Raw genomic sequence first — 17,444 nt, 5'->3', positions numbered from 1 at the left:
TGATATCCGCGCGCTTTTTCTTCTTCTACGCGGGCGGGTGGTTGCTTACAGTAGAAGAAGAAGCGCTTCCTGTTCTATGGGGGCGGGTGCTTACCTTGGCGGTTGCTTGCGTAGAAGAAGAAGCGCTTCCTGTTCTACCGGGAAAAAAGATGGCGGCTGTTTACCGAAGTTGCGAGACCTAAACTTTATGAAAATGAATCTTAATATTAATCCATATATAAAGCGCACCGGGTTAAAAGCCGCATTGTCAGCTTTTGAGTAAATTTGTGGTTTTTAGGTGCGGCTAATGGTGCGGAAAATACGGTACTTGGTTTGACAAAAACTCACTTTTGGCAGCCTTCACTTATATTTTTTAAGAATAAAATAAATAAATACTAACTGTTAGTGCCCCTTTAATTGGGCCACCTAAGAAAAATACATGCAGGGAAAATCCTGCATTCATTTATATTATTTATTAGACAGACCTACAAACTCTGGAGTGGTGTAGGCTACAAGATACCGTTAATGTTATCACACGTACAATAAGGCTAACGCCAATGTTACCATTAGCCACTGACTATGCTTAGGGAACGTTAGTCTAGCTAACATTACTGCAGTCCTGGTTGACATAAGAGGTACCGTTATTTTAGCCTAAAGGCTACAAGTGAGCAGATATGGAAATGAACCGGCAACAGTTAACGTTAGTTACTCACCGGCACTATCACTGGGGCTGCAGGTTGAAGCAGAGGAAGAGGGGCGTGCTTCGTCATCTCTGTCGCTGCTTTTCCACGTGTCGAAGACAGGACACGTTTCTCTAACATGTTTCAACATGTTTGTTGTACTGCTCCCCTTACAAGAAAGCGAAGCCTGGCAATTATTGCAGATAGACAATTCCTCCTCGTATTTCTTAGTAAAGTGAAGCCATGCCTTGGAGCGTTTTTTCCGGTCCATTGTTGTTGCTGCTTCTGTATCTGCCGCCTAATGACTGAGCTACGTCATTTCCTGTGACGTGCCACAGGACATTTCCTGTGACACCGGATTCGTTCCCAGGGATTTGAATAAAGAACCACATTTTTTTCTTTACTATAGTGGCTTCGATAACGGGAAACATTTCTCAAAAAGGGATTAGAATCCATGGAATCGGTTCTTTTCTTATCGAACAATCGGGAGAACCGGTTTTCGAACATCATCCCTACAGGCGTGTGATTTTTCTGTCTATAGTCGGAAATGCGTCTTTTTTTTATCTTAGTAAAAATATAACAAAATTTTTTTTTTTTTTCTTCGTTTTTTCCGACCTACAATGTGTGTTAAAATCTTGATCCGTCTCTTTGCCATACCTGCCAACAACTACAGTTTTCCCGTAATGAGTCCGGGTTTTGATAATCGAGTGGTAAAAACTATGGTTGTCCATTTAAAAATGAATAAGTTAAAAATGGAAGCTACGTAGCGAAGGGCAGGGGACAACATATACAGAAACATCAATGATGATTGGTTGGTTTACGTATAAACTCATCCATGATTGGTTGCTTGTTTACTATGATGAGTCACCATTGGTTAAGATTAGGGCTAAACATTAAGGACAGGCCAATCAGAGGCAAGATAGGACGTGTCATAGAACCAGGAAGTGAAATCACAACAGACATAACCAAATGACGACGAGAGAGTCGGAGAAGAGAAGAAGGAATGTTCAAGAGAGCAATTTCTATACTAAAAAAAACTAGTGGAAGATGGCAGAGGGATTCTCTTCTTTAGATGTTTCTTTTAGCGATGTAGACCACGTCCAGGAAACCCACAATGTTGGCCACATTAGGACAAATGTATGATAAAACATAAGCTTGTAGCTGAGATAGGCTCCAGCGCCCCCCGCGACCCCAAAGGGAATAAGCGGTAGAAAACGGATGGATGGATGGATATGATAAAACATTCATTTGACTTGTTTACCATGCAAGCCCAAATCAAAACTGAAATACATATATATGCCTGTCTAAATGCTAACTTTCATTTTCATTGGTGTTTTACAACAAGACAGTAGCTGACATTTTGTTCATTTTTTCTACTCTTTATATTTTGACATTGAATAGTTGAATCATATTGAAACATAAACAACAAGATATGTTATTTCATGCTATAAATCACAAATGGCTATTCAGATAAAGGAAGTTAGCTAATATGCATTGTTTGTACTATTTATGATTTTTGCATTTGGAGCAGTTAGAACTACATACCTGCCAACTACTCCGGTTTTCCCGTAATTAGTACGGTTTTCATCAACCTATTCCGGGTTACGGTTGCAGTGATAAAAAATACGGTTTTTCATTAATTAAAAAAAAAATTTTTTTTTAAATGCGCGAGGCTATTTATAGCACCGCTGCCAAGCACGAGGCACCAGTTGCCATTGTTTCCAAACGAGCGAACGATCATGGAATCAGCCGGAGAAACATCGCAAACGAGTCTTAAACCGAAAAGAAAACGGCAGTCATTCCGTAAAGAATATTCAAAAGCCTATCCGGGAATAATTATCCGTTCCAAAAAGGGTGAAAACTACGCGAATTGCACCTTGTGCAGACAAGATTTTTCGATCGGACACGGAGGAATTAGCGATGTAAAAGACCACGTTGGGACAAAAAAAACACAAGTCTAATGCCGTTGCTAGCGATACAAGTGGAAAACTTTCAACGTTTTTCGGATTTTAGCCACAAAAAGGTAATGACACCAATGTTATCTATTGGAATTGTTTAGTACTGTTATACTGTTAAGTGTTTATACTATTTATGCTTTCAAGTCCAAGTTGAATAAATCTTGTTAAATGTTGACAGCATAACTACCAAAATACAGAAGTATGTCCTTAATATTTTTGCAGTGCTATTTCTGTTGAAAAGTTCAAATGATTACATTAGAGATGTGATGTGCCACTTTTCAAGTGTCTGATGGCTTCAATTAATTTTCATTAATTTTTCATATTTTGAATTCTTTTGAAAGGCTTACAAAAAAACTACATTTGAATTGTAATTCCATGCTATTGACAGGACTATTAATTTTAATGAAGTTAGCTTACCATGTTTACAGTATGATAATTGTGATAGAAATGTGAATTTTAGGCACAGAATATTTTTTACAATTGAACAAGGCAGTAGATTATTCAAGCTTGGACAGAAAGTTAATAATGACACCAATTTTTTTTTTAATGGAATTGTTTAGTACTGTTTTACCATTTGTTTGCTGTAAAAAGTGTTTATACTGTTTATACTTTCAATGAACAAATTGAAGTCTTGTGAAAGGTTGACAGGATAACTGGCATTAACTGTCAAAATAATTTCAAACTATTGAAGTTATCTTACAGAATAAACATGTCAATCAACCCATATGATTTTTGCTGTAATATTTTTGTTTTGAAAAGTCACTGTGACTGATAGAAAAGTGATGGTTTTAGCAACATTTTAACCTGTCTGAATGCTAATAATCATTTTGCGTCGGGGGGGCGAAGCCTGAACCCCCCACCAGGACTTTGTCCTGGACCTACCGGGGCCTGCGGCCCCTGGACCCTGGCTACTAGGTTTTTCTGATTTCAAAAGTTGGCAGGTATGAGTCACTGTGACTGATAGAAAAGTGATGGTTTTAGCAACATTTTAACCTGTCTGAATGCTAATAATCATTTTGCGTCGGGGGGCGAAGCTGAACCCCCCACCAGGACTTTGTCCTGGACCTACCGGGGCCTGCGGCCCTCTGGACCCTGGCTACTAGGTTTTTCTGATTTCAAAAGTTGGCAGGTATGGAAGTGGAGAGGGAGTCGAAGAGACAAAGTGGCTATAAATCCAAGGCAGAATCCTCTAAAGCAGAAACAAAAGGGAAAATGCAAGCTCAAATTAGCCAGGAAGGCTCATGTCAGAGCCATCAAAGCAAAAATGCCAAAGTGATGTGAAAATAATGTCAATAACTAGATGAACCAGCTGTGAAGTGAACACTAGTAAGGTTGTAAATACTGTATATAGTAGGCTGTGGATGTGAACACAAGTTGTAATTACTGTAGTGACTAAATAAAACAGTGACTGAAACAGACAAAGTAATGTGTAAATAATGTCCATAACTTGATGAACCAGCTGTGAAGAGAACACTAGTAAGGTTTTAAATACTGTACAGAGTAGGCTAACCCATGTGGTTCCTGTGGATGTGAACACAAGTTGTAATTACTGGAGTGACTAAATAACATAATGCCTGAAACAGACAAAAGTAATGTGTAAATAATTTCAATAACTTGATGCACTAGCTGTGAACACTAGTAAGGTTCTTTTCAATTCTTTAAACACTAAAACATCTTTAAATTGTGCTTTTTATTGCTAATTTTGCATGTTCAATTGCTGAAAAACAAGGAGCTTCGGCTTATCTTCAGTCTTTCTCATTAAGTCCAAATGACATGCCTGATACAGTTACAAGGGTATACAGAACAGGAAGACTGACGGGTCGCCGCCTGGCGGTGTCCCGTAAAGAGGTAGGAAGGAAAGGTAAACATGGGGGGAGGGAATAGAAGCAAAGGTGCATTCCATTTGAAGTTACTAGTCGGAATTTTAACTGGGGCGAGGCGTTAGTTCATTTTGAGACCAGAAAAAAACCACTTGTGCACAATGAGCACATTTGAACACATATTTACGAAGACAAGACGAGGAAAAGGAGACAAAGAAGCACCCTAGTTATACTTCTGAAGAGAGTTGCAAATTTCTGTTAAAAAGCAAACCATGCCTTGAAAGACACGCATTCTCTCCGCTGTGAAATTACCGTATTTTCCAGACCACAGGGCACACCGGATTATAAGGCGCACTGCCGATGAATGGTCTATTTTTGATCTTTTTTCATACAAAAGGAGTCATATTATATATTTTTTTCTAAAAGTAAAAGACTTCCTTGTGGTCTACATAACATGTAATGCTGTTTCTTTGCTCAAAATGTTGCATAGATGATGTTTTACACATCTTCAAGTCACTTTCTGACAGTCTCTTCAGGATGCGCCGTTTTGTGGGCGGTCTTATTTGCGTGGCTCACCTTCGACAGCGTCTTCTCCCCGTCATCTTTGTTGTAGCGGTGTAGCGTGCAAGGACGGGAGTGAAAGAAGTGTCAAAAGATGGCGCTAACTGTTTTAATGACATTCAGACTTTACTTAAATCAATAACGGAGCAGCATCTCCTCATACGGAAACAACAACGCAGGAAATGTGTCCCGTGAAAAACCGTCCAAACCGGAACTCTCTAATAACTCAAGTTCCTGGGGTGGATAATGTAAACTCACTATACCGGTATGTTTTAGTGCTTTCATGGCGAGTTTACTGACAGATATAAGTAAGAACTTTACACTACCGTATTTTCCGCACTATTAGCCGCACCTAAAAACCACAAATTTACTCAAAAGCTGACAGTGCGGCTTATAACCCGGTGCGCTTTATATATGGATTAATATTAAGATTCATTTTCATAAAGTTTAGGTCTCGCAACTACGGTAAACAGCCGCCATCTTTTTTCTTCTTCTACGGCAAGCAACCGCCAAGGTAAGCACCCGCCCCCATAGAAGAGGAAGCGCTTCTTCTTCTACTGTAAGCAACCACCCGCCCCCGTAGAAGAAGAAGAAGCGCGCGGATATTACGTTTCATTTCCTTTGTGTGTTTACATCTGTAAAGACCACAAAATGGCTCCTACTAAGCGACAGGTTTCCGGTTCATGAAAAGACGCAATCTCTCCATCCGCACACGGACTACTATTTCACAGCAACTGCCTAAAGACTTTCATGAAAAGCTGGCTACTTTCCGTGCATATTGTAAAAACAAGATAGCTGAAAAAAAGATCCGGCCAGAGAACATTATCAACATGGACGAGGTTCCACTGACTTTTGATATTCCTGTGAACCGCACTGTGGATACAACGGGAGCACGTACGGTGAATATTCGCACCACAGGGAATGAGAAGTCATCCTTCACTGTGGTTCTAGCTTGCCATGCTAATTGCCAGAAACTTCCACCCATGGTGATATTCAAAAGGAAGACCTTGCCAAAAGAGACCTTTCCAGCCGGCGTCATCATAAAAGCTAACTCGAAGGGATGGATGGATGAAGAAAAGATGAGCGAGTGGTTAAGGGAAGTTTACGCGAAGAGGCCGGGTGGCTTTTTTCACGCAGCTCCGTCCATGTTGATATACGACTCCATGCGCGCCCACATCACGCTGGTTTTTAATATATTATTAAAGTTTGACTGACCTATCTGACTGTTTTTTTGACATTCCTTTAGCGCAGTTAGATGCGGCTTACAACACGGGGCGGCTTATAGGTGGAGAAAGTTTTGAAATGTGCCGTTCATTGAAGGCGCGGCTTATAACCCAGGGCGGCTTATGGTGCGGAAAATACGGTACTTTATATTAGAAATGGCAACAGTGGAGGATGAATGTCACATAACAAGAAGATGGAGAAAAAGAAGAAGCTTATCGGCACAGACTACAAAGGCGGATGCGCGCAATTTTTCAGTATTCATGCAGATCCCAAATACAGATCAGCAGGTACCAGAAGGTAAGCAAAGTTGATTTTGCATAATATTGCAAAACAAACGCCAGATAGTGTCTTACCTTATACACAAACCATAATAAAACTCCTATGTTGAAGCTAATCAAACGGTGCAGACTACACATATCTCATGTTTGACTGCCATCTACTTGTCACACTTACCATTACACCATGTACGAAATAAAATTGCTTCAAGGTGGGTAAGCTCAACCAAACTTATTCCTTACATTAGGCGCACCGGGTTACAAGGCGCATTGAGTTTTGAGGAAAAAATTATTTTAAGTGCGCCTTTAAGTCTGGAAAATACGGTAGTCCTCTTTGGCATATTTTTCCAGAAAAGTCCGGTCTCATCTCAATGAAAACTTGCTGTGGTACGAAGCCTGCATACTTGTGAGCACCATTAATGTACACCTCTCAAATACTACTTTGTAAACCCAACAGCTAATTGCCACCTCCTTTCCACGCTGGTCTGTTGGCTTTTTGGGACTTATATGGAGTTGGCAAGATGGGCAGAAGTTGTCAAAAGGAAAAGCAGAGAAAAGGCACACACACTGTCTGAAGCGCTAGTAGTGTACTCAGCAGCAAGTGACCAGGAGGGCTCTGTCTCCACAAAAATGTTGCGCCATGCTTTTTTGCCTGCGGGCATGAAACAAAACGAATGGCTGAATGAAGCGTTTGTACGCAGAGACGTTGTTTGTCACACGCAGGCATATTTGGCTCGATAGAAAAGTTTGTAAACTGAAAAGGTCGCAAATAGGGGAGGTTCGTAAATGGAAGTTCCACTTTATTGAGAAATTAAATGGCTTGTTGATGTACCGTATTTTCCGCACCATAAGCCGCCCTGGGTTATAAGCCGCGCCTTCAATGAATGGCATATTTCAAAACTTTGTCCACCTATAAGCCGCCCCGTGTTATAAGCCGCATCTAACTGCGCTAAAGGAATGTCAAAAAAACAGTCAGATAGGTCAGTCAAACTTTAATAATATATTAAAAACCAGCGTGATGTGGGCGCGCATGGAGTCGTATATCAACATGGACGGAGCTGCGTGAAAAAAGCCACCCGGACTCTTCGCGTAAACTTACCTTAACCACTCGCTCATCTTTTCTTCATCCATCCATCCCTTCGAGTTAGCTTTTATGATGACGCCGGCTGGAAAGGTCTCTTTTGGCAAGGTCTTCCTTTTGAATATCACCATGGGTGGAAGTTTCTGGCCATTAGCATGGCAAGCTAGAACCACAGTGAAGGATGACTTCTCATTCCCTGTGGTGCGAATATTCACCGTACGTGCTCCCGTTGTATCCACAGTGCGGTTCACAGGAATATCAAAAGTCAGTGGAACCTCGTCCATGTTGATAATGTTCTCTGGCCGGATCTTTTTTTCAGCTATCTTGTTTTTACAATATGCACGGAAAGTAGCCAGCTTTTCTTGAAAGTCTTTAGGCAGTTGCTGTGAAATAGTAGTCCGTGTGCGGATGGAGAGATTGCGTCTTTTCATGAACCGGAAACCTGTCGCTTAGTAGGAGCCATTTTGTGGTCTTTACAGATGTAAACACACAAAGGAAATGAAACGTAATATCCGCGTGCTTCTTCTTCTTCTATGGGGGCGGGTGGTTGCTTACAGTAGAAGAAGAAGCGCTTCCTCTTCTATGGGGGCGGGTGCTTACCTTGGCGGTTGCTTGCGTAGAAGAAGAAGCACTTCCTCTTCTACGGGGAAAAAAGATGGCGGCTGTTTACCGTAGTTGCGAGACCGAAACTTTATGAAAATGAATCTTAATATTAATCCATACATAAAGCGCACCGGGTTATAAGCCGCACTGTCAGCTTTTGAGTAAATTTGTGGTTTTTAGGTGCGGCTAATAGTGCGGAAAATACGGTAAATTAAGATTGCTACTTTTGTGGATTTTTAATGCAATCCTATCTCCGCGACAGTTGATTTAACCAATAAATATTTGTACTCATTGTAGGCAAGGCAAGTTTATTTATAGGACACAATTCGTACACAAGGCAATAAAAAGTGCTTTAAAGAAAATTACAACAAAGCAAAAGTAATCCTAATTCAAATCATAAAATAAGAAAAATCATAAAAATATTCATAATTCAAATAAACACACACTGTAACCTTACTAGAACTACATACCTGCCAACTACTCCGGTTTTCCCGTAATTAGTACGGTTTTCATCAACCTATTCCGGGTTACGGTTGCAGTGATAAAAAATACGGTTTTTCATTAATTAAAAAAAAATAATTTTTTTTTTAAAGTTTTATTTACAAAATCGCATAACAACAATGACAATCGACACTGCTTCCCGTAACTTCCTATCGAGCCATTCCGAATGCCATGCGCGAGGCTATTTATAGCACCGCTGCCAAGCACGAGGCCATTGTTTCCAAACGAGCGAACGATCATGGAATCAGCCGGAGAAAAATCGCAAACGAGTCTTAAACCGAAAAGAAAACTGCAGTCATTCCGTGAAGAATATTCAAAAGCCTATCCGGGAATAATTATCCGTTCCAAAAAGGGTGAAAACTACGCGAATTGCACCTTGTGCAGACAAGATTTTTCGATCGGACACGGAGGAATTAGCGATGTAAAAGACCACGTTGGGACAAAAAAACACAAGTCTAATGCCGTTGCTAAATTTGGATTTTAGCCACAAAAAGGTAATGACACCAATGTTATCTATTGGAATTGTTTAGTACTGTTATACTGTTAAAAGTGTTTATACTATTTATGCTTTCAAGTCGAAGAAATCTTGTTACCGTATTTTCCGCACTATAAGGCGCACCTAAAAACCACAATTTTTCTCAAAAGCTGACAGTGCGCCTAATAACCCGGTGCGCTTTATTACGATTCATTTTCATAAAGTTTCGGTCTCGCAACTTCGGTAAACAGCCGCCATCTTTTTTCCCGGTAGAACAGGAAGCGCTTCTTCTTCTACGCAAGCAACCGCCAAGGAAAGCACCCGCCCCCATAGAACAGGAAGCGCTTCACCCGCCCCCATAGAACAGGAAGCGCTTCACCCGCCCCCGGAAGAAGAAGAAAAAACGCGCGGATATCACCGTACGTTTCATTTCCTGTTTACATCTGTAAAGACCACAAAATGGCTCCTACTAAACGATCCGGGTCATAAAAAGACGCAATCTCTCCATCCGCACACGGATTACTACCGTATTTCACAGCAACTGAACCGCACTGTGGAACGGGAGCACGTACGGTGAATATTCGCTCCACAGGGAATGAGAAGTCATCCTTCACTGTGGTTCTAGCTTGCCATGCTAACTTCCACTCATGGTGATATTCAAAAGGAAGACCTTGCCAAAAGAGACCTTTCCAGCCGGCGTCATCATAAAAGCTAACTCGAAGGGATGGATGGATGAAGAAAAGATGAGCGAGTGGTTAAGGGAAGTTTACGCGAAGAGGCCGGCTGGCTTTTTTCACACAGCTCCGAAGGCGAACACACCTTCACTAAGACGGGCAGACAGCCTCGGACGACATACGCCAACATCTGCCAGTGGATCGTAAATGCTTGGGCAGATATTTCGGTCACAACTGTGGTCCGAGCTTTCCGGAAGGCAGGATTCACAGAACAACAGCGACACTGACTCCCGATGACTTCTACGAGACGGAACCGGCCATTTTGGATCCCACGCTAGCGCAACTTTTCAATTCGGACACCGAAGACGAAGAATTCGAAGGATTTACGAATGAAGAATAACTTCAGAAGGTGAGCGCTATGTTTATTTTGTGTGTTGTGACATTAACGTTCGAGCAACATTACCGGTATGTTGCTATTGCTCTACACCATTTTGAATTTTACTATGTTTGTGATTGCACATTTGTACATTTTGGGACAGAGTTGTTAGAACGCTGGTTTTCAATATATTATTAAAGTTTGACTGAACTATCTGACTGTTTTTTTGACATTCACTTTAGCGCAGCGTTTTTTTGACATTCACTTTAGCGCAGCGTAGGCGCGGCTTTTAGTCCGGGGCGGCTTATTGGTGGACAAAATTATGAAATATGTAATTCATAGAAGGTGCGGCTAATAATCCGGTGCGCCTTATAGTGCGGAAAATACGGTAAATGTTGACAGCATAACTACCAAAATACAGAAGTATGTCCTTAATATTTTTGCAGTGCTATTTCTGTTGAAAAGTTCAAATGATTACATTAGAGATGTGATGTGCCACTTTTCAAGTGTCTGATGGCTTCAATTAATTTTCATTCATTTTTCATATTTTGAATTCTTTTGAAAGGCTTACAAAAAAACTACATTTGAATTGTAATTCCATGCTATTGACAGGACTATTAATTTTAATGAAGTTAGCTTACCATGTTTACAGTATGATAATTGTGATAGAAATGTGAATTTTAGGCACAGAATATTTTTTACAATTGAACAAGGCAGTAGATTATACAAGCTTGGACAGAAAGTTAATAATGACACCAATTTTTTTTTTTTAATGGAATTGTTTAGTACTGTTTTACCATTTGTTTACTGTAAAAAGTGTTTATACTTTCAATTAACAAATTGAAGTCTTGTGAAATGTTGACAGGATAACTGGCATTAACTGTCAAAATAATTTCAAACTATTGAAGTTAGCTTACAGAATAAACATGTCAATCAACCCATATGATTTTTGCTGTAATATTTTTGTTTTGAAAAGTCACTGTGACTGATAGAAAAGTGATGGTTTTAGCAACATTTTAACCTGTCTGAATGCTAATAATCATTTTGGGTCGGGGGGGGGCGAACCTGAACCCCCCACCAGGACTTTGTCCTGGATCTACCGGGGCCTGCGGCCCCTGGACCCTGGCTACTAGGTTTTTCTGATTTCAAAAGTTGGCAGGTATGGAACTAGTATGTTCTAGACGGGATGGAACTACATTGTATTGTAAACCAACCCAATACAAAAATATACATTTTTCATTCTGGTCAAGATATGACAAAATATTGTTTTTCCTATAAAATAGACAAAACTGTATATAAAAAAAAAAATCACTCCTTTTCTAATGACAAAATTCTTGTGTTAATTAGTGGTAAGTTTCTTGTTAAAATGCAATGTTTGCTGAACTTGGTTGAGTCAACAACAATTTAAATCCCTCAGGTTGGAAGTGCCTATTTAGTTGTGTGTTTGTAGTGGTCACCTATGTTCACAATGTGATTTTAACATTTATTTTTGTATTTCCATGTGTATGGACTCTTCACCTGGTGATGCTCTCAACAGAAGGTATGTTTGTCATATGACTAAGTTACTTACAGCTTGCATATATTTGAATTATATTTTTATTGGTTTCTAGCAGGGCCTGATAAACTTAGTATTGTGATAAGGAAGAACAGAAGAGTCTCCAAAAATACAATTATCCAAAGTCCACACGCATGTGGGCATTTTTGAAAATCCCATATTTTTCTAACTCCACGGTCAAAAATAAGGTGTCAAGTTTTATCCTCGCCTCAAAAACCAATAGCCACTGCGAGGGCTGCGCGGTGTATCGGTATAGTTAATATCGCAGTATTTTAAAAAGAGATACATATTTGAGACAATCTTTTGATGTGCCTTTTTTCCATATGAGTTGGGAAATTGTGTTAGATGTAAATATAAACGGAATACAAAGATTTGCAAATCATTTTCAACCCATATTCAGTTGAAAATGCTTCAAAGACAACATATTTGATGTTCAAACTCATAAAAAAAATTTTTTTTGCAAATAATCATTAACTTTAGAATTTGATGCCAGCAACACGTGACAAAGAAGTTGGGAAAGGTGGCAATAAATACTGATAAAGTTGAGGAATGCTCATCAAAGACTTATTTGGAACATCCCACAGGTGAACAGGCTAATTGGGAACAGGTGGGTGCCATGATTGGGTATAAAAGTAGATTCCACGAAATGCTCAGTCATTCACAAACAAGGATGGGGCGAGGGTCACCACTTTGTCAACAAATGCGTGAGCAAATTGTTGAACAGTTTAAGAAAAACCTTTCTCAACCAGCTATTGCAAGGAATTTAGGGATTTCACCATCTACGCTCCGTAATATCATCAAAGGGTTCAGAGAATTTGGATAAATCACTGCACATAAGCTGCTATAAGCCTGTGACCTTCGATCCCTCAGGCTGTACTGCATCAACAAGCGACATCAGTGTGTAAAGGATATCACCACATGGGCTCAGGAACACTAAAGAAACCCACTGTCAGTAACTACAGTTGGTCGCTACATCTGTAAGTGCAAGTTAAAACTCTCCTATGCAAGGCGAAAACCGTTTATCAACAACACCCAGAAACGCCGTCGGCTTTGCTAGGCCTGAGCTCATCTAAGATGGACTGATACAAAGTGGAAAAGTGTTCTGTGGTCCGACGAGTCCACATTTCAAATTGATTTTGGAAACTGTGGACGTCGTGTCCTCCGGACCAAAGAGGAAAAGAACCATCCGGATTGTTATAGGCGTAAAGTGTAAAAGGCAGCATGTGTGATGGTATGGGGGTGTATTAGTGGCCAAGACATGGGTAACTTACACATCTGTGAAGGCGCCATTAATGCTGAAAGGTACATACAGGTTTTGGAGCAACATATGTTGCCATCCAAGCAACGTTACCATGGACGCCCCTGCTTATTTCAGCAAGACAATGCCAAGCCACGTGTTACATCAACGTGGCTTCATAGTAAAAGAGTGCGGGTACTAGACTGGCCTGCCTGTAGTCCAGACCTGTCTCCCATTGAAAATGTGTGGCGCATCAGGTGGAAAGAATTCCACCTGAGAAGCTTAAAAAAATGTGTCTCCTCAGTTCCCAAACGTTTACTGAGTGTTGTTAAAAGGAAAGGCCATGTAACACAGTGGTGAACATGCCCTTTCCCAACTACTTTGGCACGTGTTGTAGCCATGAAATTCTAAGTTAATTATTATTTGCACAAAAAAAATTAAGTTTGAACATCAAATATTTTGTCTTTGTAGTGCATTCAATTGAATATGGGTTGAAAAGGATTTGCAAATCATTGTATTCCGTTTATATTTACATCTAACACAGTTTCCCAACCCGTATGGAAACGGGGTTTATATATATATATATATATATATATATATATATATATATATATATATATTTATATGTATATGTATATATATATGTATGTGTGGGGGAAAAAATCACAAGACTACTTCATCTTTACAGGCCTGTTTCATGATAAATAAATAAATGATAAATGGGTTGTACTTGTATAGCGCTTTTCTACCTTCAAGGTACTCAAAGCGCTTTGACACTACTTCCACATTTACCCATTCACACACACATTCACACACTGATGGAGGGAGCTGCCATGCAAGGCGCTACCAGCACCCATCAGGAGCAAGGGTGAAGTGTCTTGCTCAGGACACAACGGACATGACGAGGTTGGTACTAGGTGGGGATTGAACCAGGGTCCCTCGGGTCGCGCACGGCCACTCTTCCACTGCGCCACGCCGTCCCAAGGGTTTCCCTCAATCATCAGGAGGTTTGAGAAAAAAGAAAAAAAAAAACTCCTGATGATTGAGGGAACCCCTCATGAAACGGGCCTGTCGAGATGAAGTAGTCTTGTGATTTGGATAATCTAATTAAGATATATATATATATATATATATATATATATATATATATATATGTCTTAATAAGGTTATCCAAAAAATAGTGCTCGATACCGTAGTAGAGCGCAATATATGTATGTGTGGGAAAAAAATCACAAGACTATTTCATCTCTACAGGCCTGTTTCATGAGGGGGGGTACCCTCAATCATCAGGAGATTTTAATGGGAGCATTCGCATACCATGGTTTATATAGGGCACAGAGTGGGTGGGTACAGCCTGGCCTAGGGGCGTGGTGATTGGCTCATGTGTTACCTAGGAGGTGTTTCCGTCTATGGCGGCATGCTGTTACAATTTCGCTGCGCTTGTTGAGGGATGACAGGTCTGGACGGTAAATAATAAACAGTTTCTCTTTCAAGCATAGGTTGCATCTTTTATTACCACTATTGTAAGGTGTGCTGGATGCAAGAATTTGCCATGTTATTGAATATTCAACATTATTGTCTTTGAGGTCCCAAATGTGTTTGCTGAGTTCTGTGGTATTTCGCAGGTTTTTGTTCCTGAAAGAATACCACAGAACTCAGCAAACACATTTGGGACCTCAAAGACAATAATGTTGAATATTCAATAACATGGCAAATTCTTGCATCCAGCACACCTTACAATAGTGGTAATAAAAGATGCAACCTATGCTTGAAAGAGAAACTGTTTATTATTTACCGTCCAGACCTGTCATCCCTCAACAAGCGCAGCGAAATTGTAACAGCATGCCGCCATAGACGGAAACACCTCCTAGGTAACACATGAGCCAATCACCACGCCCCTAGGCCAGCCTGTACCCACCCACTCTGTGCCCTATATAAACCATGGTATGCGAATGCTCCCATTAAAATCTCCTGATGATTGAGGGTACCCCCCCTCATGAAACAGGCCTGTAGAGATGAAATAGTCTTGTGATTTTTTTCCCACACATATATATATATATATATATATATATATATATATATATATATATATATATATATATATATATATATATATATATATATATATATATAAAATGTAGTAAATGACACATTCATAACAATAGTTACCATATTTGATCATTTTAATCATCGCAGGAACTGATTTATTCCTCTCATTGATTTCTGTTTCCATAGCAGCACACGTCTGACTTCTGGCAACATGTATGTTCCTACTTCCGGAATCAAACACGAGTGTGTTTTCTAATCATGGCAGACTTGGTAACAAATAACAAAGACGACTATTTTTGGACAAATGAGGATTTACAACCTTATACATTTGAAGTAAAATATACTGTGGATAAACTGCTGCTTATAGAAGCCAGCACGAAGGAAGAGTGAGACGTTGGAGGCGACAAAAGCCGGAAGAGGGGGAAGAAAGCTGTTTTGATGCTATAAATATGGAACTTGGCGACAAGCTACTTCGACATAAATGGATTGCTTACCTAAAATCAACAGGCAACTGCCCATCGAGTCGGTCACCTTAATATCAATCATGATGCACATCGTATGTGTAGCTCAGCTGTGTACAAACAAAACATGAAATAATACTTTACAGATACTGTTATATGATTGTTCATGTTTTTCACTCCGTACAGATTGGTGTGCTTTACAAACCCAAGGGTGTTTCGTGTTGTTGTAGAGGCTCGCTTATCTCTTGCCTTAGTTAGCTTCTATGGCTAATACCGAAGCACGCCGATGTTAGTACGCTAGAAAAAGAGTTCCTCAGTGTTCGCTCTTACAATAACAATGTTGCTACCGCTTGGTTATTATACAGGTTACGGAACGTAAATGAAGTATTGTCGTGTTTTGTGTGCATTTTTAAAGTGATTTCTAGGTAGAATTTGATTTCTCCCATTAGCTGCATTGCTAGTCACCGAGAACAAAACGATTTTATATGATAGTAAGTGGAAGAAAAAAAACTTTTTGTCGTCTTGTCTCTCATAATGATTGTGAGCGATTAGGCAAAATTCCAGAAAAAGTGCAGTTCCCCTTCAAGGACTTTGCACATTTTGTTTATGATACCAGTGTATACCGTATATTGCTAGTCAACCTAATCAGTTTTGGCCCAGTCCGAGCCACTGCCTCAAATACGCTTTCTGATGCCTTCTGTTTTCAAAATGCAGCAAGTTTCAAAGTTAATTTATGCATTCACTTGTTAAATTCCCTCGAGGCGTGTTTAAAAGCAACACTTGTGTGAAATGGGCTTACATAAGAAGCCCAGAAAGACTGTTTTAGACAGCACGCAAATTGTAAAGTCTTTTGTAAGGAAAAAGACAACCTATAATACAAAGGGATTGACCGCTAGCTAATACGCATAAAAATACTGATTATTAAACCGTTATCTATACAATTATTTATTGTGGCCCAGTCCAACCAAGATTTTTTTTTCTCTTTTGGCAATGTTGTAGGATGGATGTGAGTGTGTTGTTGTTTCACCCTGATACTCAGTTCCCAGTGACACAGGATTTTAATGTTGTATGCACGCAGTGGAACAGCACCTTTGGCTTGCCTGGTCACAATGCTTCACTCCCAGGTGAGGGGAGATCGGGTCAAGAACAGCATCTTCTTTAAGTTGCCTGGACGGATGAGCCTTTTCACGCTCAAGGTATGTAGACACGTTTTACTAGGCATCAAAATGGGTTAATTGTTCAAGTATTGTCAATTGTAGGGGATTTCCTCGATTTACAATTCATTCTAACTGGGTTATGTTATTTAGTTGGCTTTGTATTGAAGCCAGAGACTAAATGGAGTTAGTACTAAAAACTAACAGAACTAATTTGCTGGTTAAAGAAGCCCGACCTCTTACTAATGTCATACTTTGGGATTTCTTGAGAAGCATTAGACTGCTGGGAAAGACCCTTTTTGTATTTGCCCAGCCGGTGCTTGACGGTTCGGGGCAAACAAAATGTCCACGTGCAGAGTGTGACCTTGACTTTAAGCGTTTTTAAATGGTTGCACAATAGAACCCAATTAGATTATTTATTGTATTGAAATATATTTTGTGTTTACGAAAAGGGCTGGGGTGATAAAACAATATCAATATACAGGTAAAAGCCAGTAAATTAGAATATTTTGAAAAACTTGATTTATTTCAGTAATTGCATTCAAAAGGTGTAACTTGTACATTATATTTATTCATTGCACACAGACTGATGCATTCAAATGTTTATTTCATTTAATTTTGATGATTTGAAGTGGCAACAAATGAAAATCCAAAATTCCGTGTGTCACAAAATTAGAATATTACTTAAGGCTAATACAAAAAAGGGATTTTTAGAAATGTTGGCCAACTGAAAAGTATGAAAATGAAAAATATGAGCATGTACAATACTCAATACTTGGTT

The 17,444-nt window shown here is 39.7% G+C and overlaps 1 protein-coding gene across 1 annotated transcript in view; it reads left to right on the top strand.

Moving 5' to 3' along the window:
• The window catches only part of asxl1 (ASXL transcriptional regulator 1), a 59,333-nt gene that overhangs the window by 12,069 nt on the left and 29,820 nt on the right, over positions 1–17,444 (top strand). Inside the window, exons 3-4 of the mRNA XM_072914842.1 lie at positions 6,517–6,519; positions 16,588–16,705. Of these exons, the coding sequence (XP_072770943.1) occupies positions 6,517–6,519; positions 16,588–16,705 (121 nt within the window). The remainder of the gene's footprint in view (positions 1–6,516; positions 6,520–16,587; positions 16,706–17,444) is intronic.

The sequence above is a fragment of the Nerophis lumbriciformis genome, linkage group LG01, assembly GCF_033978685.3.
Source record: "Nerophis lumbriciformis linkage group LG01, RoL_Nlum_v2.1, whole genome shotgun sequence".
NCBI lineage: Eukaryota > Metazoa > Chordata > Actinopteri > Syngnathiformes > Syngnathidae > Nerophis > Nerophis lumbriciformis.
The sequence above is the reverse complement of the archived record's forward strand: the minus strand, read 5'-3'. Positions and strand labels throughout refer to the sequence as shown.